This window comes from Misgurnus anguillicaudatus, chromosome 21, assembly GCF_027580225.2.
Source record: "Misgurnus anguillicaudatus chromosome 21, ASM2758022v2, whole genome shotgun sequence".
Taxonomy (NCBI): domain Eukaryota; kingdom Metazoa; phylum Chordata; class Actinopteri; order Cypriniformes; family Cobitidae; genus Misgurnus; species Misgurnus anguillicaudatus.
Window position 1 is genome coordinate 49,177,416 of NC_073357.2, and position 27,157 is coordinate 49,204,572.

The following is a 27,157-nucleotide window of genomic DNA, read 5'->3' on the forward strand; positions in this document are numbered from 1 at the left end:
GACCCAAGTGCATCATTTATTAAAACCGAAACATGAAACAAGGTAATCCAGGTTAAACAGAACAGGGGCCGGTTGCACCAGCTGTGCGCAAGTTACAACGTAGCCTAGTTACAACGTAAATGGGCACTAAGTTACAACTTATGCACTACTAAATGTTTTTACGAAGCCTCTGTCCATGAATAATGGTCGGAATAAGATGTCAGCCAGATTAGATCACATCGATGAGCTCGTAATTGATTATGAAGAGCCGCAAGTTCGTCAACGAGTTTCAAGAAGTGTTTTGTGTTCTGTGTATCCATCAATTAAAGGTGCAGTGTGTAATCTTTAGAAGGATCTCTTGACAGAAATGCAAAATAATATACAAAACTATATTATCAGGGGTGTATAATGACCTTTCATAATGAACCGTTATGTGTTTATTACCTTAGAATGAGACGTTTTTATCTACATACACGAGGGTCCCCTTACATGGAAGTCGCCATTTTGTGCCACCATGTTTCCCTTAACAGACAAAATTTTTTTACTAAGTTGTCTCCGACAATGACATGTTTGTCCGGCGATGGCTACTGTATGTTTCAAAAGCGAGGGGTAAGCAGTGGACTGAGCCGTTGGTTGCAATTCACAACATCACCACTAGATGTCGCTAAAATTTACACACTGCACCTTTAAAATAAGATTTTAATTTTCTTCCTGTTTATTTTCTCCTCCATCTGTGGGATGGATATTTTTAATTAAAAGTGTAATGTTTTGAGTTCGATAACGTATGCTTTAACGTCTTTTTTAACTTAAAGTTTAGGCCAGTCAAGAATGAGTTTGAAATTACTCGCTGTTCAGACTATTTCCTGTTTACCTATTAGAAGGCTTTTGATTGGGTTAAGAAAAATAGACGTCATTCTATACGACACAGAGAGCTTTCGACCTACTAGCTACGTTCTGCCTTAAGAACAAATGGTGCAACCGAATAAAGTAAAGAGTTAGTTATTAACTAGCTAGTAGTTACCAAGCCTCTAGTTTGGACTTTACGTCCCAGTTTAAGTAAGAACTTACGAACGACTGGTGCAACCCTACCCAGGACACAGAAACCAACACATTCACCAACAGATTACAATTAATATGGGAACCAATAAGCAAACAGAACTACAAAACAGAACAGGAAGTGGGAACTCAAAAATACAAACTAAAAGTCCAAAGACATTGAACAGGACATTTGGTGTTTAATAATAGTCTTGTTTGTGTGTCCCAAATATGGACAGATTTGGCACATAAAAACAAACAATATTTGTATTGTTACATCCTGCAAGTGTTGTATTCACACTAAACTGTGCAGATTTAGCTTACATATATTTCCATGATGCAGCCTAGATAACCTGTGCTGTATATAATGGTTCAGTAATTTCCTTTTAATGGCAGTGACTTTATTAGTCAGCAATTGAAATACCTTATTTTCAGAAGTGTCCCTTTGGTCATTTCATTGCTACAGTAGTTAACACGTGATTATCCTTTGCTGCAGTGCATGCATCCACTTCTTTGGACCAGACATAGCAAATTATTGCAAAATCTACTAGAAATATTGCAAATGATGAACCACACATTAGCTGTGAGGCGCTGTGATGCATGTGTATGCCACATTTGTGTTGTATTCAGGTCCAAGTAGTCACAAGGGAGCCAACTTTGAATGTGATCAATGGTCGTTTATCAATCCCACCTCTCGCCAGTCACTCTTCATTGTCCTTTCAGTCAGTATCCTTATATATTACTTTAACCAGGTAAAACATATTCGACAATTGAAATTGGATTAATGCACGTTGTCATTCATTCAGTTGTTTTCTTATTTCGTGCACTTAGAGGACTTTGCTGGAAAACAAATTTGGCCGAATCCCATTTCTGAATGGCCTGAGGCGTGGATTAAACACCACAGCCCAAATCAATATGTGTGGTGGGTATGTTCGAGAGATGTGTCGTATGCAGAGCCGTAGGTAATGGGGTGAAAGGAACCAAAAGAGATAAAGAGACACTAGAGTCCCCGTCACATAATGTAGGATATTGTAGGTTTGTGTTGTGAGCCACAGTAACTCTCTATGCAACAGTGGCTCTATCTGTGCCAATCAGCTCTTCCAGATAAACTCAGATAGCCAGACGTGTTGTGTTACACACCACTGGGCAAACACTGATAAGAGTGGGCAATCTACTCCCACAGGCATACACACACACGGACAGATTGAGAGGGAAGAAAACATTGCCGCGGTCTTGTTGAAATGATCAAAACATGTCATGTCACCATCACGTCATTTAAAGGACTAGAAACATCAATGATTTGTATGTGTACAATAAATCATTAGCCGTCAATTCATAAATAAACTGTAGAAGACGTATATTAACTTAATGTAGTCATATGAATTACTTTAATGAATGGTGGTTAATGCTTCAAAACATTAACCACCATTCAATGCATGACAACGCTAGGAATAGGACGTGATGCACGTCTGGATCCGAACCTTACTTCCGGTTTCATTTTTTTAATGGTCTGACTAGTTGCTAAACTGATCTCTTGAACAAATGCCTCGTCGAAAATAACAAATGTTTTGGTTTCCCAGGTAATCTATGTGTTGTTGTTTTTTGCTTGTTATATAAATAAACTACGTTTAAAGCCCGGGACACACTGCACGATTATTGGCTGTCCCAGACGAAAGATTGCCATTGTGAAACTATCGCGATTTCTGTGATCGTGGCACTTAATCGGTGGTCCTATGTCGTACAATGAGAGAGGTTCAAAGACGGCCGTTTTCCCGGTCTTGCATCCAAAGATAGCCTACGATAGTTTTCTGACAATGTCAAAAATTCGCCATGATCACCGCACAGTGTGTTTGCTGCTACGACCTGCGCGCCGGTATTTGTTTACCACGAGCGCATGCTGCTGGTGACATTCCACAACGTGTGACGCTGCCGCTGAGGCTTCCGTGTTATCATCGTCTCGTACCCGAGTTTAAACGATACATGTCGCACATTGTGATAAGGTAATGATCTTTTAAGAGGACAAATCGTGCAGTGTATTCCAGGCTTAAAGAACTTTGTTATTATTTTTTCTTAGCGGAGTTTACCGGAAGTTACGTGCGGAGCGCGACAGCCGCTTGTTTATGTTGTTACTGCTGAAACGGATTATATAAAATCATCCTACTTAATGTTAAGAACATTCTGTGAAAAATAACCTTGATATCTTTAATATTGACGCAGTAAGACCATGTCAATGATTAAAAGCAATCTTTGATGCTCCTAATGTCATTAATTTTAATCTCATATCCTTAGTTTATGCGACGTTAGCCTGGATTTTACAGATAGGGTTGAATGTAATATAATGGCAAATATATTGAGGAATGGAGATCATAAGGACCTGGGATGGTATGTGATCATTTTTCAATGAACCATTCCTTTAAAAATGCAGCGTCATCTCATTCTAATCATTAAAGTATGAATATAGACAGTGATATAGATAAAAAGCTGCTTATGGGTATTAAACTCCCTGCGCTTTTGCTCTCATTACACATTCGTGTCTCAGAACGTTAGCAGCAGTGGAGGCCACTGACTTCTTTTTTTGAGGGGGCACGATGCGAAGTTCGTCACAACATGTATGTAGCCTGTCATGTGTGTGGTTTGTAATTTCAAAATTTGTGTCCGGCACATCGAGTGAACCTGTGTGCATCACGTGTCTTGTCAAAATAAGTGCCTGCTGCAGATGCGTCTAAAGGGTTTATGATAAAAGAGACGCAATGTTTGCCAGATACTCGCATAATCTCATGCATAATCAGAGTTTACTGTTAAGGGAGTGTCTTGCGTGTATTTTGTGAAAGTGAGCGTCTCTATTATCATAAACGGTTTTGACGCGTGTGCAACAGGCACTTATTTTGACAAGACACGTGATGCACATGGTTCACATGACGCAACAAACATATATTTTGAAAACACGAGCAGTCACGAGCCGCCACTGGTTAGCAGACCCTTGAATTTAACATTGCTTTAGTCTCAATCCTTAGGGCAATTAAACTGTCTATCTTTAGAAAGTCCTTTAACCGCACGCACACGTACACAGGCACACATTCCTGGCTTAGAAATGGCCCGAAAAGCTGTCAAATTAATGAAGAGTGACTGAATGAAACGTGGAGCATCTTTGAACTTCAGCCAGCGTGATTAATAGAATTGGTGAGGCTTCTTTTGTGTGTCATGTCACCGTCAAGGGAAAAGCCTCTAAACCCTTTCCCGGTGATCCTCGCCGAGCTTCTCCATACACTAATCAGCATGTTTTATGTATTATATAAAATGCATTAGCTTGAATGTGTTAATAACTGGTTGTTTTGGAGCAGAGGGGCTCCGGCAGTTAGCGGAGGGACCGGCGCGACCGCGGGGAGGGCGTGTCAGATTGAGTTTGAGGACCGTGGAGAAGTCTGGAGAGCGTTAGCGGTAGAGGCTGAGCGGCTCGCTAGTCACGATCGTATTTTGTATCAGTGCTCTTCAGCTGCTTCCTGTCGTGGGCCGGATTAACTAGAGGAGATCTCGAGGGGGTGTGGCCAGAGTACTTATGAGATCTCAGCATCGTTGCATCACATGCTGTATGCATTAGTAGCACCAATACATATTAAATATTTGCATGAATTAGAAAGAGCTTTAATATAAGCTCCTCCATGACAAATATCATTATTAATTTTATTATTTTACATTACTAAAAAACGCACTGTAAGCTGTTCCTGTAGCTCAGTTGGCAGCACAAAGTCTTAGGTTCAGGGAACACACATATGAATAAAATGTATAGCTTGAATGCACTGTAAGTCACTTTAGATGAAAGCGTCTGCCAAATGCATACAAAATGTAAATGAAATGAAAACAGTTTGCTTAATTATCACTACCCTGTTCTGCAGGGTTTCTCTCCTCCCACAAATGGATGAAGTGAGACAAGGGTTTAGAGGTGGTGTGCAAATGGGAGCATTACTGTCACAGGCTATACTCTTTACAAGTCCTTAAGTCCTTTACACAACTGTTACCATTTCAACAGCAGCGTTAGAGAGTGACGCTTTGCTGGTCTGGGTTTTTTCCAACCCGCTTTTATGTAAATGATTTGGCCTGCCACACCATTTTATCTATTTTTACATCCCATTCCGCACCCACGACAAATAAATAGACATACTAGGTATTGTGATATAAATAAAAACAGGCTTTATTTCAGCCCAAAGAGCTTGGAAACAACCATTTTGAGAACTGGTTCCAAACATTAGATTTAGCAACTTGACCTTCAGCCGTTTGTTTTGTTGTTGTGGCAGGCGTCGGGAGCTGCTTGGCACTTTCGTGGCATGAGGCCAAAGGTTTGGGATATCACACAAGTTACGTAGACCTACGTATTGTATAACCTTATCAAAGAACCTAAGAAAATATATAAAGAGTTTGGTTCCAAAACAAGATTTTTTTGTCAAAACATGTTTATTATTATGTTATCATGTTTTTATTGTGTTTTATTGTGCTACATAGCTGTAATTTTTAAGTTTTTTGAAGGCTTAAATCAAAACAAATCAACTGCAGTTTAATTGATATTAACCAAAAAACAAGATTTCTGAGTTATCTCGTTTTGGAAACCAAACTCTTCATATATTAAAGCAATAAACCCCAAGAAGCAGTGGGTTACCAGTGCATTTTATAACAGCTAAGGGGCGTTGTTAGGCACGATGCGAAGCAGAAACCCCCTTAGCTTAGCTGTTATAAAATGGACTGTAACCCCACTGCTTCGCGGGGTTTTTTGCGTTTATAAAATGGTTACTTCATATGCATAGCAGGGTTTCACAAAATGAAACACAAATAAGTTGTAATTATATTAGTACAAATATTGCTCTTCCGCCAAACAAAGTAGTTCCTCAGAATCAAGTGTGGCTGCAACAGAGCGCAATTCTCAAGCAACACACACGCAGCAAAGACACAATGAAAATATAATTTAAGACTGTGGTGTTTATTTTTATAAATCAACATTCATCTAAAATATACATTAACATTTATATTGTGCAACTGTTGAAGTGATGATCAAATATGCTTGGAAGCATGCTTAACTCTTTCCCCGTCAGTGTTTTTTTTTAAGTTGCCCGACCCAGTTTTAGTTTAATTCATTCACCACCAGTTCATATTTAACTAATTAATGTGCCTTTCTGGACGAATTTCAAAGTGAAAGTGTAATCCACCAGATGGTGCCAAAACGAATTTATCAAAAACGGAAGTTAAAAAGAGCTAATGATTTATTTTAACTGCGTTTATGTTTGATAGTCATTCTGAGTCTGATCTCTAACATAAATTTCTTTACAAAAACGCAATTTTTTAAGCTTTTTGCTCAAAATGTTGTATTTTTGAAGAGAAATATCCATATTTCAGTGGTAAATTAAGTAGAAAAAGTAAATATATAATGAAACGTTTTTTCCCCATTTTGTTTGTTTGTTTGTTTGTTTATTGTTTGTTTGAAAGCAGAGGGTGTGTTCTTTAATTTGATATAATTTGTATGTTTATATATTTATAGAAAATAATGTTTCCTGCAAGGAATTTTGTGAAAATTTTGTTAAAATCACAAAAATGCAGGTGGGCAACTTTTCTCAAAAAGGCTGGCGGTGAATGAGTTAATGCCGAAAACAGAAAAACTATCTTCTTTAAATAAACATAAAATATCAAATGAAAGAACAGAACATCCGCTTTCCAACAACAAAAAAAAAAACGTTTCATCTTCATTTGTTCTCTTATCAGTTATCACCTCTCAAATTTTCAAAAGCGGAGATAATTCCATTTTTGTGAAGAACTTTTGTAAGAGATCAGATTCAAAGCCATCAAAACTTACAGGTCACGCTAAATCCACCACAACGCTGTTGTGTCGAGTAAATGTGTCAGTGTTTAAGTTGGGTAAGATTGCCATCTAGTGGACAATAGCGGAAATATCAATTTAAGACAAAAACAACCCAGAGAACGTTTTCTCTTTATTGACGAAATGACTCAACAATATTTATTGACATTTATCTGGATATCGTCATAATTGTGCAAATGTAGAAAAATTTAAATATGATTAATGTTTATTATCATAAATCAGTACGCAGCAACGGGCAGTGATACTTGTGATGCGGTCTGAACCGTGGGTTTACCGGGGTATTTTATCACGGCTTAGAACGCGTTTCAACCAATCAGAATGAAGAACCAGAATGAGCCGTTTTATTATTCCAATTATACAACGGGGCTGTTGAATGCTTTATTCTGGTTTAGAAATGTTCCATGGTAAGTAAGTATGGTGGCACAAAATAAAATGTGGCGATTTTCTAAGCGAATAAAAAGTGAAAACTATATTTTAGTTTAAAAAATGTCCACGTTTTATTTTGTGTAACCATACTTACTTGTGTAACTACTAATGTAACAGTCTTTAAATAGGGAAAACATGGAAGTTTTCCCTAGAATGCCTGTTTGGATCCTAAGGAATGAATGGCTCTAGGCTAAATGCTAACACATTAACATCACTCTTCATATATTTCCAATTATACCACGGGGCTGTTAAATGCTTTTTTCTGATTGGTTTAGAAATGTTCCATGGTTGTTGACTTTTTTTAAACCGCACACCTGACCTGTCAAATGTATTAAAAATAGGAACCAGAGCAATGTTTGTGGAAACCGTGGTATAAGAGGAATAATTGATTCTAAAATAATGCACACCTGCAGTGTAGCTCCAGTCAATATATTTCTTACATATTTAATATGGGCTATAGATAATTGCACGCAATATACATGTTTTTTTTTTATTTTGTTTTTAATGACTCACCAAAACTCGCCCTGCAAATAAAGTAATAATTTCTTTACCCACCCTGACCCGCGGGTTACCCGGGTTATGGAGATGACCCGCTCATCACTGTGTTTTTACCAAGTACTGTGCTTGTTTTTTCAAATGCTGTTAAAATGCTACAGTACGTAGCATAGCTATAAACAGCTAACATTAGGTTATAATTAAATGTGCTTATCAAAAATGTCTAACATTTTATAAAGAATTGGAAAGTCTGAGTCATGTGCTCCTGTTGAATGGTCCATTTCTGAAGCATTATTCACAGATGCCTCTGCTGCATTTTTAAAAGGATTTTTAGCAATGCACGAAATAACATTTTGTTACCATAATTGTGCAGAATAATACTTGAATGCTGCTGTTGGTGTTTTGTTTAAGGTTTTTATAAATTATGAATATAAATATTAATATGAGGAGCTCAGATGCAAAATCCGCTAAACTCCATCTTCGTCTAAAATGTGATAATGATAGAATCCCCTTGGGATGTTTAGTATTTTACGTTTCTTAAATACTTTGGATTCAAATCCGCTTAATCCCAGTCTCAGGCCATTTAGAAATACAACTTTGGTGGCAGAATCCACTAAACGGTAAAACAATTTTCTGTTATCTAAGTGCACTGAAGAACTGAATGAACGCTGGTGCATGTATGTCATGATGCACAGAATTGTTTGACTAGGAGGTTAACAGAATATATTTGGATATTGACCAAATTGTTGAGCCTTTTACTTTTATTCAGAAAGCACAGTGAAGAGTAACTAGAGATGTTTTTACAAGATGGATATTTTTGCACGTACAGCAAAAGTGTTTTGTAGCAGAAGGCGGTCAAATTTGGTAAAGGAACACACCACCGTTTTTTTATTTTTTACTATGTTTTTACCTTAACTTAGACAAATTCATACAAACCTATATTTTTTCAATGCGTGCACTTAATCTTTGTACAGCGTGTCGTGTTATCATTTAGCCTAGCCCCATTCATTCCTTAGGATCCAAACAGGGATGAATTTAGAAGCCACCAAACACTTCCATGTTTTCCCTATTTAAAGACTGTTACATAGTTACACAAGTAAGTATGGTGGCACAAAATAAAATGTGCGATTTTCTAAGCGAATAAAAAATGAAAGCTATATTTTAGTGTACAAATCGCCATGTTTTATTTTGTGTCACCATACTCACTTGTGTAACTACTAATGTAACAGTCTTTAAATAGAGAAAACATGGAAGTTTTCCCTAGAATCCATGTTTGGATCCTAAGGAATGAATGGCGCTAGGCTAAATGCTAACACATTTACATCACGCTTTACTAAGATTAAGTGCACGCATTGAAAAAAGATAGGAATGTATTAATTCATCTAAGTTGAGGTAAGAACATAGTAAAAAATTGAAAAACAGTGGTGTTTTCCTTTAAATACCAATGATAATACCAATGTCATTGCTATTAAACTAAAATTATGAACCTAAACATAAGAACCTCATAAAAAAATTATAATTTACAAGTAAACATGTCAGACGTACTGAGAATTTGTTGTATTTGAGTTCTTCATATTTTTATTGATTTGAATGAGGTGTATGGTAATTAAATGCTGTTTATTTTGGCACCCATAGGATTTTTATGGGTTGCTGCTTCTTTTTACTCGTTTGTAGTGTAGTTACTTTTCCAAAAGTCTACTATAGCTTTACTTGAGCTACTTTAAATAAGCTAGTAGCATAACTATAAGTTACTTCCACAACAGGGTTATCGCAGTTGGCTGAAAGGATACGGGTGATGCACACACCTGCATATACAGTTCACATTGCTATATATGATCTGAAGCTTACTGCGCAAACATCCTCACAGTTCGAACAATTAGACACAGCTCAATTACACAGCAGAACCACAGGAAGATCTGTTCGGGTCACTGAGCAAAAAGCTTCACGCTGTTTTATGGTTGCACTGGTTCCCATTACAGTCCAATACATTGTAGTCTTCTTTCCTGCGAGGACAGCAATGGACCATCACGCCTGACAAATTTGATTTAGGCCAGAGAAATGAGTGTCTTTGTTAGTTAAAGTGCATGAGAGCGCATGAAAAAGATTGCGATGAGAGAAACTCCTGGTGGATTTTTAGGTACGTAATTAAATGCAAGGTTTTTTATGACTGTTTCATTGGAAATGTCCAGGGATGAATGTTATTAGAAACCAAGGAGTCACGGACTGATACATTTAGATTGCTTGTTAATTGACATGCAGTAGAGAAGTTATACTTTTACAAAGAACTCAATCATTTTAGGTTTAATTTAAATTACAGGTGCTCTTGATAAGTAAATTAATGTCATTTAGGATTTAATTAACAATTACTGGTCCTGTTATCTTTTACTGATAGCAAGATAGGGTTGATGTGAAATTGGTCCACTTTTAATCAGTTCGATCTGACAACGCCTTACAGGATGGTACATTTATATTGGATAGAAGAGGATTTGTGTAAACGGACACTAAACAAGACAAAACAGCACAATTATATAATCAAAATAATCAATTCTGAGTAACTGTGCCTACTGTAAGATTTCAATACATCCACCATTGATTTTAATTTACCATATAGCACCACAAAATGTTCAGCACCACAAAATTCAAATTACACTTCCTCTTTTCAATACCTCGTGTTGAACTGTGCCTAAAGCACTATTCGAACGGGATTAGTTTTCCAAACGACGTTTGAGTTTCAACTTGTCCCCCAGGACGTCTGTGATTTTATGTACCGATTCGGACGGGATTAAAATGATCCAGGCTATTCCAGAGATGGGAGTGTCTGTTTCATGCATTTGGGCGTTGCAGTAGCACGTGCTCTGTATATGCGTGTTTGTAATGTTTAATATTTTGCTTTAAATGTAAAATTATGACAGAACATGTAATTTATTAATTTATTTTTTTACAAATCAAAACAAACCAACTGCAGTTGCATTGAAATTAATTGGAATGCACAACCAAAAAACAAGATTTATGAACAATTAAAAAAATTGTGGTTATCTCGTTTTGCAACGAAACTCTTCATATATAGCCATAGACATTATATACGTAGACACCTCATGACGTGCTGGAACGCATCAAGCATCGGCGCCATATTGGATGGGTCTCCTCACTGTACGCTAGCACCAGAGTCAATCAGAGTTAACGGAAAGAAAGCAACTATGCCCCTATTTTGTGCAGCTTACGGTTGCAATAACCAGCGCAGTATTGATTCCAGATCACATGGGATTACATTTCATTTCATAGTTAACTCTTTCATCGCCAGCGTTTTTTAAAAAAGTTGCCAGCCAGCGCCAGCGTTTTTCATGATTTTCACAAAAGTTTAATGCCTTCCAGAAAATTTTCTTCTTCAAATATATAAACATACAATATACCAAATGAAAGAACAGACCCTCTGCTTTCAAAAAAAAAAATGTTTTCATCCTACCTTCAGTAGTTCTTTTGTAATCAGCTTTTGAATATGGGTAGGTTTCTGCAAAAACACCACATTTTGAGCAAAAAGCAGAGATAATTCAATTTTTGTGACTTTTCATAGAGATCCCATTCAAAGCGATCTTTAAAACAGACACGGACATGCAGCAGCTTGCCATAGGGCGATACTTCTGGTTTTAAAAAGTTGCGGAAGGCCTAGTGGATAATAGCGGTATTGCGGAAAGACGGAAATACTCGTCATTGGCGGGGAAGCGTTTTCTCTTGCTTGACGAGAAAGAGGGAAAGAGTTAAAAGTTAGACCCCCTCATAATAGTTTTGTCATTTCTCTTTTATAGTTACTTGATAAAAAATTGGTTAGTTAATTATTCAGCACATATGTATATGTGTAGTATGCAGCAATGCGATTGTTGTCCAGTGTGTGGAGGTAAGCCACTGACATTCTGTAATGATTACTGACATGAAGCATTCGGACGGGACTAAAATAACTGAGAAGCTCTGATAAAAAATTTACTTTACTAAAAAATGTTCACTACATTCTAAACCATAGAGTCATACTGTGTATTCCTTTTATATTGCATATTAAAAATAATTTAATACCTAATTACATAAAATACCTAATTACGTAGGTATTACTTAAGTAAAAGTAAAAAAGGTTGATGTTTAATGTACTATATAAACCAAAAACTTGAAATTATGAAATGTAAAAATTATGATAATATGCTTTGGAATATAAGTTTTCCAAAGAAAAACACTGATAAAATACAGATACTTGAAAATTTACTTTTATGTAGAAAGTAAAATTCCTTAAGTAGTGTCTCCCTCTGTCAATATGTCATACTTAAAGAGCATAATACAAAGTATTTTAGCATGAAAGCAGTATTTTTCAATGTGTGACAGCGTCCTGTATCATAACTAAATCTCTGCCGCTTATAACAACTCAAAATGTGTGAAAATCCGGTAAAAATTAGGGGAGTAATGATTATTCCTCATTAAAAATGAATGCAAGGGAGCGCACTGGACACCCATCCAAGATGGCGGCCGCGCGATACGTCAGCTCCAATAGGCAGCTCAGCCTACGATATGTTTACGTATATAATGTCTATGTATATAACCCTAGTGTTTCAGTTGTCCTTTGTCAGTCTTTGTTGAACTTGGATGTATGCATTGGTTTCTGTGTTCTGTTTGCAGTTTTGACTTCTTTGTGTTATGTCTTGTTTTAAGTTTATTTAGCAAAGTTTGCTTGCGTATGGATCGCCTGCCTTTGCCTGCATACATCCCAATGTTACAGAAACACTGACCAAGGACAACTAAAACACTATAGCTATATATAGACGGTTTCAGCAGAAACAACATAAACAAACGACTTTTGTGGAACACACGTAACTTCCAGTAAGCTCTGCTAAGACTCAATAACAACAAGGTCCTTTTAGAGTAGTTTATAACAAGCAAAATAAACAACAAGTAGATTACCTTGAAATCATAGCTAAAGTGTTAAAAAAAAGACACTGAGCTAACATTACTGTGTAAAATGTGAAGGCTACTATATGTATACACTGTTAACTACAAACCGGCTGCCAAACCTCCCTTCACATAGTGGTGATCCATGATCACCGTTTTCCCGTCGTCGTTTTTGACAAGGGAATTTGTTCCAGAGTTCATTTTAGCCACTAGCCAGACCATTAAACAAAGAGAAACCGGAAGTAAAGTTCTGACCAACACATGTACACTCTAAAAATAGCTGAGTTATTTTTGACCCAAAATGGGTAAATATTGGACAGAACACGTGCTGTGTTAAAAATGACCCAATGTTGGGTTGTTGTTATGCAACCATGGGTTAATAATAACCCAGCAGTTGGGTAATAATAGCCCAGCATTGGGTCGATTCTAGCCCGGCATGTGTTCTGTCCAATATTTGCTCATTGTGGGTCCAAAATGACCCAGCCATTTTTAGAGTGTATGTCTGATTTAACAGTCTACATACGGCAAAAAAATAAATTTCTCTGGTCAAAAATATATTTTAAATATATGCTAAATACTTTTTGTAGAAAGAAATGCTCAATGGAATATATTTTTTAATTTGGAAATATGTTTAACCTTTATATATATCAACAAAATGTATTTCAAGGGCACGCAAATTTCTAATTTTACATCCTATATGGCAAAAAAAATATTTGAAATGTATGCAAAATAAGATTTTATAAAGTATATTTTTGAAGTTAAAAAATAAAATAAATATCATTTTATCCTTTTTTAAACTGTTTGCATGTTCGTAACATAAATAAAGTTTTTATTCCAGTGCGACATGAATATATTTCCTTGGGTTGAAATATATGGAGGGCTAAATATATTTTTTAAAGCTTTAAAATGTATTTATTTAAAAAAATATTTTTAAATATACAAAAAATATATTGATAATAATATTTTTGTAAAAACATTGCAAAATATATATCAGCAAATATTTTTGCCTTTTTGTATATTTTGGAATATATTTAAAAACATATTCAAAAATATATTTTTTGCCGTATGAGTACACATAGTAGAACAGGATAACAAGACACCTGGGGAGACAATCAACACACCGACCAATGAACAAAAGAACTGCAAAGACAACAAACATGAATGACAATATACATGACTTCAAAATAAAAGACTAGGACTGGGGTAAAACAAGACATGACTTTGACATCTACTGTACTCACACAAATTGTTAAATTTGCGTTTGGTGTGTACGCCTTATTATTCCATAGTTTTGATGAGTTTACTTTTATTCTAAAGTGCGGAAAAACATTCCTAAGCATTGACTAAGTGACTTTGAACGGCAGTGTATGTGTAGTGATGAATGGGGACGGATACAAAAATCTACCCTGTAATATTGTGGTGAACCTTTTTTATTCCAGCTTTTATTGATCTTTCTTCGAGGTTAGTTTAACACATGCGCTCACCCCGAGCGATATTTTCAGCCAGGCTATAACAGTACAGAATGACAAACAGCCTAAATACACACAGTTGGATGGGGACAGATGACTCCGAAACACGGAGCAAATCTCATCTCCTTCCAGTCTGTGTCAACAATGTCAAATATTCCCTTATACCCAACACCACCAAACAATTGTGAGGAAAACAAAAGCTCTCCAAGCAACTCCAGCCTCAGATGTCTGATATAGCAGCTTCTATTTTCCGAGTTGTTATGTAATTCGATATCTCGGATTTCGCAACTTTTCTGCAGTTTCGCTACAAACCTCCCGAATTGATTATCCACCGTCTGTTTCTGAAACATTATAGCAGATATGTCTCTCAGTAAGTCTTAGAAAACTCTTGCTCTGTTTTATGTGTAAGAGCACAAATGCTCTTGACTTTATGCAAATGACTGATGTTTAACTTGTTATAAAATAAATGCCATTCAAGAATTTTCCTTATCTTACCTCAGGCTGTAGCTTTGTAGTTTTTCTCGCTCCTTTACACCGATTCACTTCCATCTTTTCAAAGCTTGTGTACTTTATATTTTCATACTGGCACAATGTGCCGAGCGTGATGTTGGACTTAGAAATGAGATTTGCTTGACCTTTCGCAGTCTTTATTGTGATAGCCGTGAAAGATCTTGATTTACACAGCCCGTACAGGGATTAACAAATCTTAGGATAAAAGGCTTTATGTAAATGATGATCATATATGCAGCTGTTTGGCCTTTAAGGATGATTTTGCGATGTCTGCCACTGGAGCGTTTTCCTGTTGCTATACTGTTTCTCCATCTGCATGTGTTAATGCAAACAACCTCTAGTTTTGGTGATATTGAAATGCTATATGTGAATCATCAACTTCACAGCATTGAAGGCATAAAGGGGAAATGTCCCTGCGGAGTCTCAAGGGATGGAGCGATGAGGAATTAAAAGAAAGAAGTACTTGTGTGAGCTTCTGTACCCCACAGCTAGCCGAATAAGCTTGCATACAAATGCTAAGATGGGGTAACTGAGTCACAGAATTGCGAAAATAAACCTATAGGACACATTAAACAAAAGAGGAGCCCATATGGCCTGAAATTATGACTCAAGCTGCTATTAAGTGGCAATTTATTCAAAAGGTAGGTGGGTTAGGACTGCAGGCAGCCACTTCAGCTCAGAATTTCATATGAATAACAAAACCGAGCTTTTATGAGCTGATATTTTTTGGTCTTTTACCCTTTTCGCGCAGTCTGTTCTGTTTGCCCCTCACTAGCCGCCAGGCTGTTTCTCAGCGCAAGTCCAAGGACCATTTTTCAATTCATTCTCACTGCTGTGAGGTGAAAAATAGTGTCGCTCCACTGTTGTTGCCTTGCCAACACCAAAAAAAAAACAGCAAGTTCCTGTCTATAATGAATTGAGTAATTGTAATGGCATATTGATGGTGCCGTCTATCTTTTGCAATTGACCTATTTGTCAACGTGTTTGTGCTTTTGTTCCTTAACAGCAACTCTGACGGCACTAATGATCTATTTAGGATGTTTCGGCTGGCAAAGTCTGACAGTAGCCAGAGGACAAAGACAGTGGAGATGTTGGATGGTGTTATTGTTGATTAATTTGCTGAGGCGTTTATACTCCGTGATGGTGTTTCATTAGGAATCTGTTGAGGAAATCCCTTAGTGTAACTAAGAGATGTGACCCGTGATCTCATGAGTTACTCTGATCATTCTTCGGATTTTTTATTCATGAGCTGTCAGACTCTGAAACCAAGTTTGGAGGTTATGGCGAGGCCTTTTCAAATGAGACATCGTCCTCTGTTCTTCATCAGTTTTAATAAAGCCCTGTTTGAACGCCATTCGTTTTTTCTTCTGGGGTTTTGGGAATTCGTGTTTCAGGCTTACTTTTCCATTTCAATTGTTTTTAGTACTGTTTTTTGGAAAACTTATTTTGAGGGTCCTTTTGGACATTTCTTTTTTTTTCTTTTATTGGGTTCATGTTAGGTCAGACAGAAATTAAATTGCCTTATGACTCTTTTGTAGCAGGATTTTCTTAAAAAATGTCTTTTATAAATAATATGCATTATTATATTTCAGATGAAGAATACACCAGGCAAGCATAATTATACATAAAAGTAAATAAAACAAAGTAAAATAATAAAATAAAATAAAATAAAATAAAATAAAATAAAATAAAATAAAATAAATTAAATTAAATTAAATTAAATTAAATTAAATTAAATTAAATTAAATTAAATTAAATTAAATTAAATTAAATTAAATTAAATTAAATTAAAATAAAAAAGGGTTACCATTTTATTTTTACAGTTTATAAAGTTTTTTTCATATTGATTTTATTTATTTTGGTTTTCATCAGACAGCTTACCTATACCTAAATTTATATCTAAACCTGAATTTCGCAATTCGTTTTTCCTTCTGGGGTTTTGGGTATTCGTGTTTCAGGCTTACTTTTTCAATTCAGTTGTTTTTACTGTTTTTTTTTTTTGTGAAATTTATTTTTTGCTTTTATTGGGTTCATCTTAGGTCAGACCGAAATCAAATTGCCTTATTTTGTTATGACTCTTTTGTAGCACTTTGAGGATTTTCTTTAAAAATGTAAAGTCCTGTATAAATAATATGCATTATTATAATTCAGATAAAGAAAACACCAGGCAAGCATAGTTTTAAATAAAAGTAAATAATAAAATATTTAATTTAATTTAATTTAATTTAATTTAATTTAATTTAATTTAATTTAATTTAATTTAATTTAATTTAATTTAATTTAATTTAATTTAATTTAATTTAATTTAATTTAATTTAATTTAAAAATGGGTTGCCATGTTATTTTTACAGTTATAAAGTTTTTTTCATATTGATTTTATTTATTTTGGCTTTCATCAGACAGCTTACCTATAGCTAAATTTATACCTAAACATGAATTTCTAGGTAATATTTTAGTTGGTGATGACAGCTTATCCAAAGTCAAAAGCAAAATGAAATTAATATGAAAAGCACACACTGTACACTTAAAAAATTTGCTGGGTTGTTTCAACCCAGAATCAAATGTCCTATTTTTATTTTTCATACTTATAAACTCAATGTTAACAAAACGTTAAGATTATATCCTAATATTGACAATATATCTGAACAAGTAAATCATAACAGTCGTTGTAGCCATTTATTTGTGACCCTTTTTTGTGTATAACATATGTTATGTTTATATTTGTTTATTAGCCTATTTATTATTAATATTATACCCGCTTCCTATCCCTACAGTGTTTATATATATAAATATATATTAATCTCTCCCAAGGGTTTTTTGTCCTTCTAGGAGTTTTTCCCACTGGGTTTTCTCCTAGGGGTTTTTTTCGTCCCCGGGAGAGTCAGCCAACTTTGGCTTAACTTAAGCACTTTACTGTATACGTTACATTATTACTACGCTCGCTTGTATGGTTTATCCTTAGCTGCAATATTCTACTTCTTATATTATCTATTGATTTTCTGTGTTCTCCCATACATTTACTCATGTAAAGCTGCTTTGCAACAATTAACAATTGTGAAAAGCGCTATATAAATAAAATACAATTTAATTGAATTGAATTAATATTATGTGCGTCTACGTCACTGCCTCTATGGCACTGCATTTCTGTTACTGCATATAAGTTGGGGCGGGGTTTGGAATTGGAAATAAAACTATTAACTTGGTTAAGCTTTTATTTAATAGTTTTCTGTTAATAAATCAAATGAACAATGAGCCTGTGGAGTGCACGTCACCACACAAGCTCCTGTTCCTCAATGTGCGGCCAAACAATAGTCCGGCACAACAGCGTTCCTGTAACTCAATAGGTAGAGCACTGCGTCAGTGCAAAGGTCTTGGGTATTGTTTAGTATTTTAAAGAAAGAGAAATATGTAAGTATTAATTGTACCACATTGATGCCAGTGTTTTAAATTATACACTTTTTTGATGTTTCTCAAAGGTGCTCAAGTCATTACCTCGTATTGAAGGTCGACCTGGTGCTACGCTTCCACCCATGGACTTCAAGGCTCTTGAGTCAGACCTGCGAACTGCACACGGTCAAGAAATCACCCCTGAAGATGTGATGTCAGCAGCCATGTACCCTAAAGTCTTCCAAGAGTTTAAAGAGTTCACGTCTAACTTCGGTCCAGTGGACTGCCTCAACACTCGCCTGTTTCTAGACGGCCCCAAAATTGCTGAGGAGTTTCAGGTGGGAATTTACTTATTACTGTAATGATATTGATTAATGTAACGGGCCAGTCATGACCTAGTGTTTAGAGAGACAAGCTTGTAACCTGAAGGTCACCAGTTCAAGTCTTGTTGCTGGCAGGTTGTGCTCTCGAGCAAAGCATCTTCCATCAATTGCTCTTCAGCCAATCATGACTTGTAGTGTGCGTATGTTCACTTCTCACTGGTATGGGTTAAATGCAGAAGTCACTTTTCAAATATGGGTTAACATACTGTAGCCTACATTGGCCCCTATGGCACTTTAATTATGTCTTTGTATTTTTCACTGGGTCTCGTTTTGCCTCATACAAATTTTTGCCAACTATATTCAGTGGCATTTCTATACTATAGTAACTTGTGGGGGGGTAGACAGGGGCCACTTGCTTTTAGGGGGCACACTAGCACTTATTTTCTGGATTATTTTAAGCCATTTTTCACTGTCATGTATCACTTGTATTTTCTCTAGACGTAAACTAATAAGCAAATAAGCTAATAATACAAGTTCAACTTAGTGTTTCATATTAATTTATTTGACAACAGATTTTGTATAGTCAAAATAACAATTATAACAATTAAGCATACACGCATATGTGAAGAAACAAAATAATACATACAAATGTAAAACAACCCACACATAATGTCCAACTATCAACTGCAGCAGTTTATATAAATGAGTCTATAACATTATCAGGTATTTCTATTGCATTTAGGTTAATTTCCTTTCATTTTAACTTTAAATGGAAAAATTATAAAAATGTGCACACCCTAAAAATTCTTGTGTTAAAAAGTCAATCTTTGTTATTTTAGGTACAACACACTAAATGTGTTGTACCTAACTAGACAAATCTCTATGTTATTATTGGAACAACACTTTTTATTACTTTTAACATAACCTGTGTTGTCCCTTTTATTTATTTAACACAAAATGAAGCATAAAACATTTAATTATATTTAATTATAATTAACTGTTATGATAGTTTAAATAGAAAGGGGTTCACTTAACACAATAAATTAATATATTGTACAGAGAAAGTTGTATTGACTAACTGTGCTAATTTGTCTTTGACATAAAAGACCACTTACTTTAATTATAAGGCAAAAATCAAACACCCGTATGAACAAAGGTTACATTTTATCTCATTATATTAGCATGACTAACAAATAACATTTCTTTCAGGGTACATTTGTTCTCTGCCAGCTGCTGACTTTCTTGCAGTCATGACTGCTTTATGTAGATAACGCAACACCAGGCAATACAGGACAATTATATGTTTTTCACAACGTGAACATGATACGTATTTTCCTTATCTATTACGAAATATTTCCGTTACCTGTATGATAAAGATTTGAAACTGAAGCGTGCTAAACCATAGATTAATAGATTATACATAGATGGATTATAAAGGCTAGATGTCTTTACCGGCGGCCATCTTGACTGTTTCTCAATATGCGTTCTTCAGCGATCTTGCATCCTTGTGTTCTCGCGCTCCGTCATCATTAACAGTCGAAGTTCAATTCCAATTCTCAAGAACGCAAGTACAGAGGACGCATGTAAATACCCGGATGTGTTCTTGATATCGAGGATGCATCGAGTGCAGACTTGCGCGCTGAAATTGCTTTACGCCCCAGAAGTCATTGCGGCAAAACAATGGTGGAGGTCAGGTGACCAACAGGAAGATCAAGCACATCTCAATTTCCACAAGTGTGTTCTGTGTTCTCGTGACCTTCTGAGTTTGTTCTACCAAGGTCACCGGTCAAAACACATCTCAACGAGAACGCAAGTCCGTTCTTTGCGTTCTTGGAATTGAGAAACAGCCCTTTTCTCAAACAGCTCGCTTACTCGTAGCATTGTGTTATAATGGTGCATGCACTTTTAAATAACCATAACTTGCTACCGATTTTCAAAAGGTTTGGTTTCTTAAAAACATTATTAACGTGGCTATAATTTTGGATGCTTTATGAACATTATTCATAAGTATACAGTTTCATAGGTAAATCTCTGACATTTATAACAAACCATTTGAAAATCGGTAGAAAATTGAGCAAGTTATGTGCATGCACCATCAAAACACAATGGTACGAGCGAGCAAGCTGACCGAGACAAGATGGCCGCCAGGTGCGGATGTCGACCTCCATTGGCCAGCAGCGTCAACGAGACATCTAGCCTTCATCATACATATCTATAGGTGTTTCTCAATGTCAAGGAAGGATCCTCGGAAGCCAGAATTTCGAGGATGCTACGTCATTGACATCCGTTGAAGGACTGTTCCAATGTCGAGGATCCTCGGAATTTCAACCAAGGACTGAGTCCTTTGTTCGAGAAATATTCCATATACAGGAAAGGATGCATATGTGTAGCCTTTGCACTTTTCGAGCTCTGAAATCACCCACAATCCTATGCGTGCAGCGCCGAAAGCACACCTTTACATTGACGTAATGACGCAATGACATGCACTTGCCACCCTGTTCCATTTACGTGTTCTCCGAATGCTAAAGAGGAGCCTCGCCTAGCCTCTTAAAGAAGTGACTTGGAAGCACCAGTCCTGCCAAGGAATTATCTTTGACATTGAGAAACACCTTGGCTGTTTCTCAATATGCATTCTTCAGCGATCTTGCGTCCTTGTGTGCTTGATATCGAGGATGCATTGAGTGCAGACTTGCACGCTGAAATCTGGGGAGGTCAGGTGACCAATGGGAAGATCACACACATCTCAGTTCTCACAGAGTTCGTTCTTCCAAGGTCGCCTGGCAAGACCGATCTCCACGAGAACACAAGTCCGTTCTTTGCATTCTTGGAATTGAGAAACAGCCCTTATGTGCTAAACAGTGTGCATACTTGTCATTAGTCTTGTTTGTGTAATCTGCTCTTGGCACAAAATTACTGCCCCCCGCAGGACAAACTGTGCATTGCACCCAGAAATTTTTTGTTTTGGTGTAATATGATTACAGAATTAGGGGGGCCACCCCTGCCCCCCCAGAACTGCCCCTGATTATATTTCACCCTGTTAAATTTATAACACTGGGAGTTGACCTTATAAACTTTAGCCAAAGGCTCGACTGCTCTCTCGCCAGGAGATTTTCAGAATGAGACTTTTTTGTGTCCTGAGCTGGCCTGTACTTTCAAAAACTTTATTAGCCCACTTAATTGTGTCTGTGGTTGTAAAATTGATGACCATAGTCAGATCAAATAACACGGTTCATTTTGTGTTCAAATATATTGCTCTTCAAATCTAGATCCTTTTTTATTAATGTGGTGAATAATCCATAAATGACATTTTACAGCTCTAATTTAGCAAAATGTAATGTAACATTGTACATTTTTACTTTAAATCATGCTAGTTATAACTTCACTTTTGTGCTACAGCTCTCTTTTCGTCTGAGACCTGAGGTGCTTCTCAATATTTTGACTTGATCTTAACAGTGTGTTCGGCTTCTCGAAGCTCATTATAAGTGGTTAAGTGGGTGTTTCCTGGCAGGCATGAATATGTATCTGCTATACTCGCATCCTTGATGGCTCAGAAACCCGACGAGTGTTTTATTCGAAAGTAAATATGAGTTAGTATGAAATGTTTGCCAGCATATCTCAGTTATCACCTAGCCTATTTTCAAACCAGGTATCCCTGTATCCGACATTTTCCGAATTTTCCTAGGTTAATGATACATTTCTCAGGGACTGAAGATATTTGGCGGTGAGTTTCTCCAGTCAGCAGAGCCGTCCAAGGGAGATGTTAGTCATGGCTGATTACCGTAGATTAGCATGTGCTATATTAAACCATCAGTGAGGCGAATGTGAGGGCAACCCAAAATAGCATCCCAGAGTTCTGTGCTATACACCTGTTTCATAATATGCCTTCACTTTACTCAAGTTTTTATCCGTTGTGTGCATTTATTCGTACAGTGTAAAAGTCAACCATTGCATTTCATTGCTCATTATATTTTTGGGATCTCTCATTTGTCCTCTTTCTCGACAGGTTGAGCTGGAGAGAGGCAAAACATTGCACATCAAAGCTTTGGCCATGGGTGATTTAAACCGGTCTGGTCAGAGAGAGGTGTTTTTTGAACTCAACGGGCAGCTGCGCTCGGTCCTGGTCAAGGATACAGCGGCAATGAAGGTAACCACTGTTTGTTTCTTCTGCAGATTGGTTCGTTTCATCACTGAAAAGCAATTATAACAGTACACTCAATCACTGAGGCGTGTTTCGCAAATGCTCAAGGTGCGAATAATTTCTGTCATAAGCTAAAAATGATCTTGTTCTTGCTGTCATAGGCGTTTATCACTTAGACAGGAGTGTTATGAGCGTCTTTTGAATTAGCGTACATTTTTCTAAAAAAAAAGGTTGATAAATGTGCTGCGTAGGAATTTTATGTCCGTTTGTAAAGATATAATCTGGCAGATTTCAGCATCTGATGTGGCAAAATTAAACAATCTCACTTTTATTGCCAACACATACAGTATTTCATCACACAACATGTTTAATCACACGCAATTCTTTTGAAATAAACCCATCTCTCTTGTAAACAAACATATACGCCTTGTTAAAAATAACATGGTTTCCATGCTCTTCTTGAATGTCTTCGTAATGGATACATTCACTAAAAATGATGATGTGGGGTGACGGATCAGCACCTGTTTCATCATTCAAACACACCCAAACATTTTGTGTCGAATGCCATTTGCGCTCTCGATCCTGCGAGACGGTACTTAGTTTAGATTACAGAGAATGTCACAGAGTACCGCGATTAACCAGGACCTGTACAACATCACTCCTCCATTACCATCCTGACACCTGAATTTGCTCTCTGAAATGCTGAAAGTGCCCTCGATTACACCTCGCATCATTTCATGAATTACTGCTGCCACGATCACTAGAAAATGTACACAAACATCCCTTCATATTAAATGTCTGTTTACTGCCTGCTTTGTACGATGGAAATTGCTGGGTAAATCGCATTGCATGTGGTTACAAAGTGAGATGCATGTTTTTCCGAAATCATTTTATCACCTAGTTTCTTGAGGTCTCACCTTGAGATGCATTTTAAACAATATTGGAGGAGTTCACATCTGTTTCAGGCTCTGATTTGCTCCTTCGTCTTTAATATTCAGTCTAAGTCATCCATTTCAAAAATATATTTTTTTGAAAAAAATTTAAATGACACAAATAAATGTTTGGCTATGTCTAAGACATCTCAAACATTTTAAGGCAGAGTATGTAAATTTTATAAGGATCTTATGACAGAAATGCAATATAAAATACATAACTATATTGTAAGACCTTACATAGTACACCACGGGTCCCCATACATGGAAGTCCCCGTCATGTTTCTACAATAGCCCTAAATGGACAAACTGCTCAATAGAGCACATTTTGTCACTACATTGTCTCATTTGTGCATTGTTGGATGCTTGAACATTTTGAGCTTACTCATTTCATTCGTGCATGAATGTCGCAAATTTTAGTCATTTGAGACATTCACGTGTAAATTCGCGTCATGGGAGGGGTTTATATAGTTAAAATTGAGAAAACTTACCAGATTGTTCAACCTCTTCACTCTCTTTCTTCCAATCAAAATCCTTTTAATTTCTGTAAAAGTACGAAGATGTCTCGTGATGATTGTCCTCCATTGTTGTTTTGTTTTTGCCTCCGCTCGCTTCCTGTAATCACGTCACTGCTAGAGCAAGCTCCTGATTGGTTAACGCAGTGCAAAAATCCACCAAAGTTTAGATTTTTCAACTCCCGCGGATCACCCGGCAACGCTCAATTTGCGCCGCAGGATGCCTATTTGGGTGATTTTTTTTTTGCACATAAAAGATTAAGGTCTGAACTTACTATAGACTTACTATCCTTCGCTTTTGTTATTTATTCATTGATTTGATCCTGCACCCGCATTTAATTTGGATGTGCGTGATTCTATCGTTTTACCCTATCTGAACTTACTATAACCATTATTTTTAGAGGATCTAAAAAATATTTCCTATAAAATTATTTACATTTTTTAGATTATCATTTTAAAAAATTATCATTACCGCAACATGATATTACATTAAATATATGCATTTACAAACTCATGTTTCGGTAATGAGAACTAAAAAGTTGTCTAGATACTATGACAAACAAAATTTCAATTTTTATCTGGAGAGAAAAAATAAAAACTACTTACCTGGTAGCCATCTTGAGTGTCACATTTAATTTTGTCCCTTCCAACATTTTTTTTTAATTTTAGTTCCTTGAGGGCTTAAACAATGATTGAAATTGTTGCGGAGGATTGGTAGAAAAAATTGGTATTGGACACATTTATATTCCTTATTATTGTCTATGTTTCTTTACTGTAAATGTTTATAGTATAACATGCACTGAAGCTTTTTATTTTTTAGATTTTTTAAATTATAAATATTTCCATGTCAAAGAACCCAAATCCAGTCATGGAAACGTAATGACAATTTTTCCCTTAAATGTGGAAAAAACAACAAAATTGGTTTGTATGATGTCATTTGAAATCATGTGCAAAATAATACATGAAGAGATGTTTGTAACTGTATGCTTCTTATTTTGATACTCTTACTTTGCATTTACTTTTTTATCCAAATGTTTCATGACACCTCATAAGTCTAATTTCGCGAGAATCACCCATTCACGCCTCTTCTGCGTCTGGTGTGAACGCACCATTAGACGAAGACATGTTTGTCTTGTTACCGCAGCTTCGCTATGTTTAAGTAGTTGGTTGCAATTCACAATCTCACCACATACGCCTTTAGATTAAGCGATTTTTGAAATCATGGAAAACATTCAAGTTCAGTGTTTCAACCGTTTTACTGGTACTGTAGACATGTATTCATATACAAAGATAGTAGCCTTGACATAGTCTGTGTGTACTGTGTTGTCATGAACAAATCAATTTCTGCTCCACCAGGAGATGCACTTCCACCCTAAGGCCTTGAAGGACGTGCGGGGACAGGTCGGTGCTCCAATGCCCGGTAAAGTGGTAGAAGTAAAGGTGAAGGAGGGCCAGAAGGTTGAGAAAGGTCAGCCGCTCTGTGTCATCAGCGCCATGAAAATGGAGACGGTTGTCAACTCGCCACTCTCAGGCATCGTGGCCAAGGTGCACGTCAATGCAGACAGCAGCCTGGAAGGAGACGATCTTATTTTAGAAATAACTGAATAGATTTGAAAGGTTACAGAAGGTAGAAGGTTAAAAGTTTGACAATTATAGTGATTTTCTGTAATTTGATGGACCTTTTATGCCATTTAGACATCAACACAGATTTTCAGCTTAAGGAATTCATGACGTCAATTACAGATGTGACTTAAACAAACAGATGAGGAAATCTTTCTGTGTCATCACGTATCAGATATTCAGCCAGCATGTGATGTGTTATGTAGGGTCAGTCTGATCCAGTAAGATTGGATCTTCAATGGTAAGGATTAATATGCTGTAATTGCCAAAGGTTTTTAGATTTAATACATTCTTAACATGCTTTGAATTTGTTACAAGTGTTCTGTTGAGGTTTCAAAGTCTAATTTAATTTAACATTTCTGTTGTTATTTTAGTAAAAATAGAAGTTTACAGATAAAGTGTTTATTGCTAGAAGCTATAAAATCTGTGAGATTTACCATTTTGTATTCAGTTATGGTTCTCTTAATACACTGTGGACACTGTGAATCTCCCACTTGTGTCTTGTGAATCTATATAAGGAGGGCATATTACATCTATATTCCACAGATTATTCCACTTGAATGAATGAATGTATAAAATATGGCTTCATTAGGAATTCTGTTGACAATCTCTGAATTTATATACCAGGATATACTTGTGTGTGTGCATGCGTGCGTGTGTGTGTGTGAGAGAGAGAGAGAATGCTCAATGCACAATGTTTTCTTCATAAAGTTTAAAGAGTTGAGGAGCAGTTTCATATTAATGTCATGATATTGGAGCGTAAAAACCCATTTTAAAAGGTCTTAAATATTCATAGCAGCAGTTAATGTAGTAGATGCACACGCACATTAAAGCACAAGCTAAAGTGTCGTCATGGCAACGTCATTTTGCACATGCTGGAGAAAGCAATAAAGTTGAATAATTACAAAATATTCAAATTGTTGGGTTGTGTCTTGTGTTTACTTTAGCGTAACGATATCATAGGGAAATTGTTCTTTTCCGAAACCACTCATTATTTTTGACGATCTCATTATAAGAAATGTGATTCTAGCTAATGCACTATGGCAAATGTGTACATAATAATAATGCTTTTAAAAGTTATTGCATAACAAAGTCTTGATTATTTTCTTTTTCTTCTTTCTTTTTTAATCACAATATCACCTTCTTTGCACTCTGGGGGTGGGGAGACTGTATGATCGCTCTCTTCCATTTGTGAAAAGTGATGCCACCAGTGTCCCGATATGGTGCTGACATCTTGGGTATTGAGTCTGCGCAGTAGCGATTTCGGGACCAGTCATGTGCAGTAGTGAGCAGGAAGTAAAGCCGCGAAATCAAGACCCCGCCCTCGCAGAATGCGCATATCACAGCTGTCAATCATGACGTGACACCACTGTTTTTATAACATTAAATAAGTAACTTAAAACAAACTTATTTTAAAAACAAACATTTGAATTTACATCAGCGTGATAAAAATCACAGTAAATGACAGAAATCTGCTTCGGAAAAAAGATATTTGAAGTGTAATTAAATTGTTTAGTTGGTCCCATTGAATAACATGGGGGA

At 36.3% G+C, this 27,157-nt stretch overlaps 1 protein-coding gene across 2 annotated transcripts in view; it reads left to right on the forward strand.

The window, feature by feature from the left end:
• Positions 1-26,526, forward strand: part of pcxb (pyruvate carboxylase b) — a 292,116-nt gene extending 265,590 nt beyond the window's left edge. For both annotated transcript variants that reach the window (XM_055211545.2, XM_073859309.1), the window contains exons 19-21: positions 18,177-18,425; positions 22,414-22,554; positions 25,352-26,526. In XM_055211545.2, the coding sequence (XP_055067520.2) occupies positions 18,177-18,425; positions 22,414-22,554; positions 25,352-25,603 (642 nt within the window). In that variant the 3' untranslated portion in view covers positions 25,604-26,526. The remainder of the gene's footprint in view (positions 1-18,176; positions 18,426-22,413; positions 22,555-25,351) is intronic.
• The last annotated feature ends 631 nt before the right edge of the window (positions 26,527-27,157 follow it).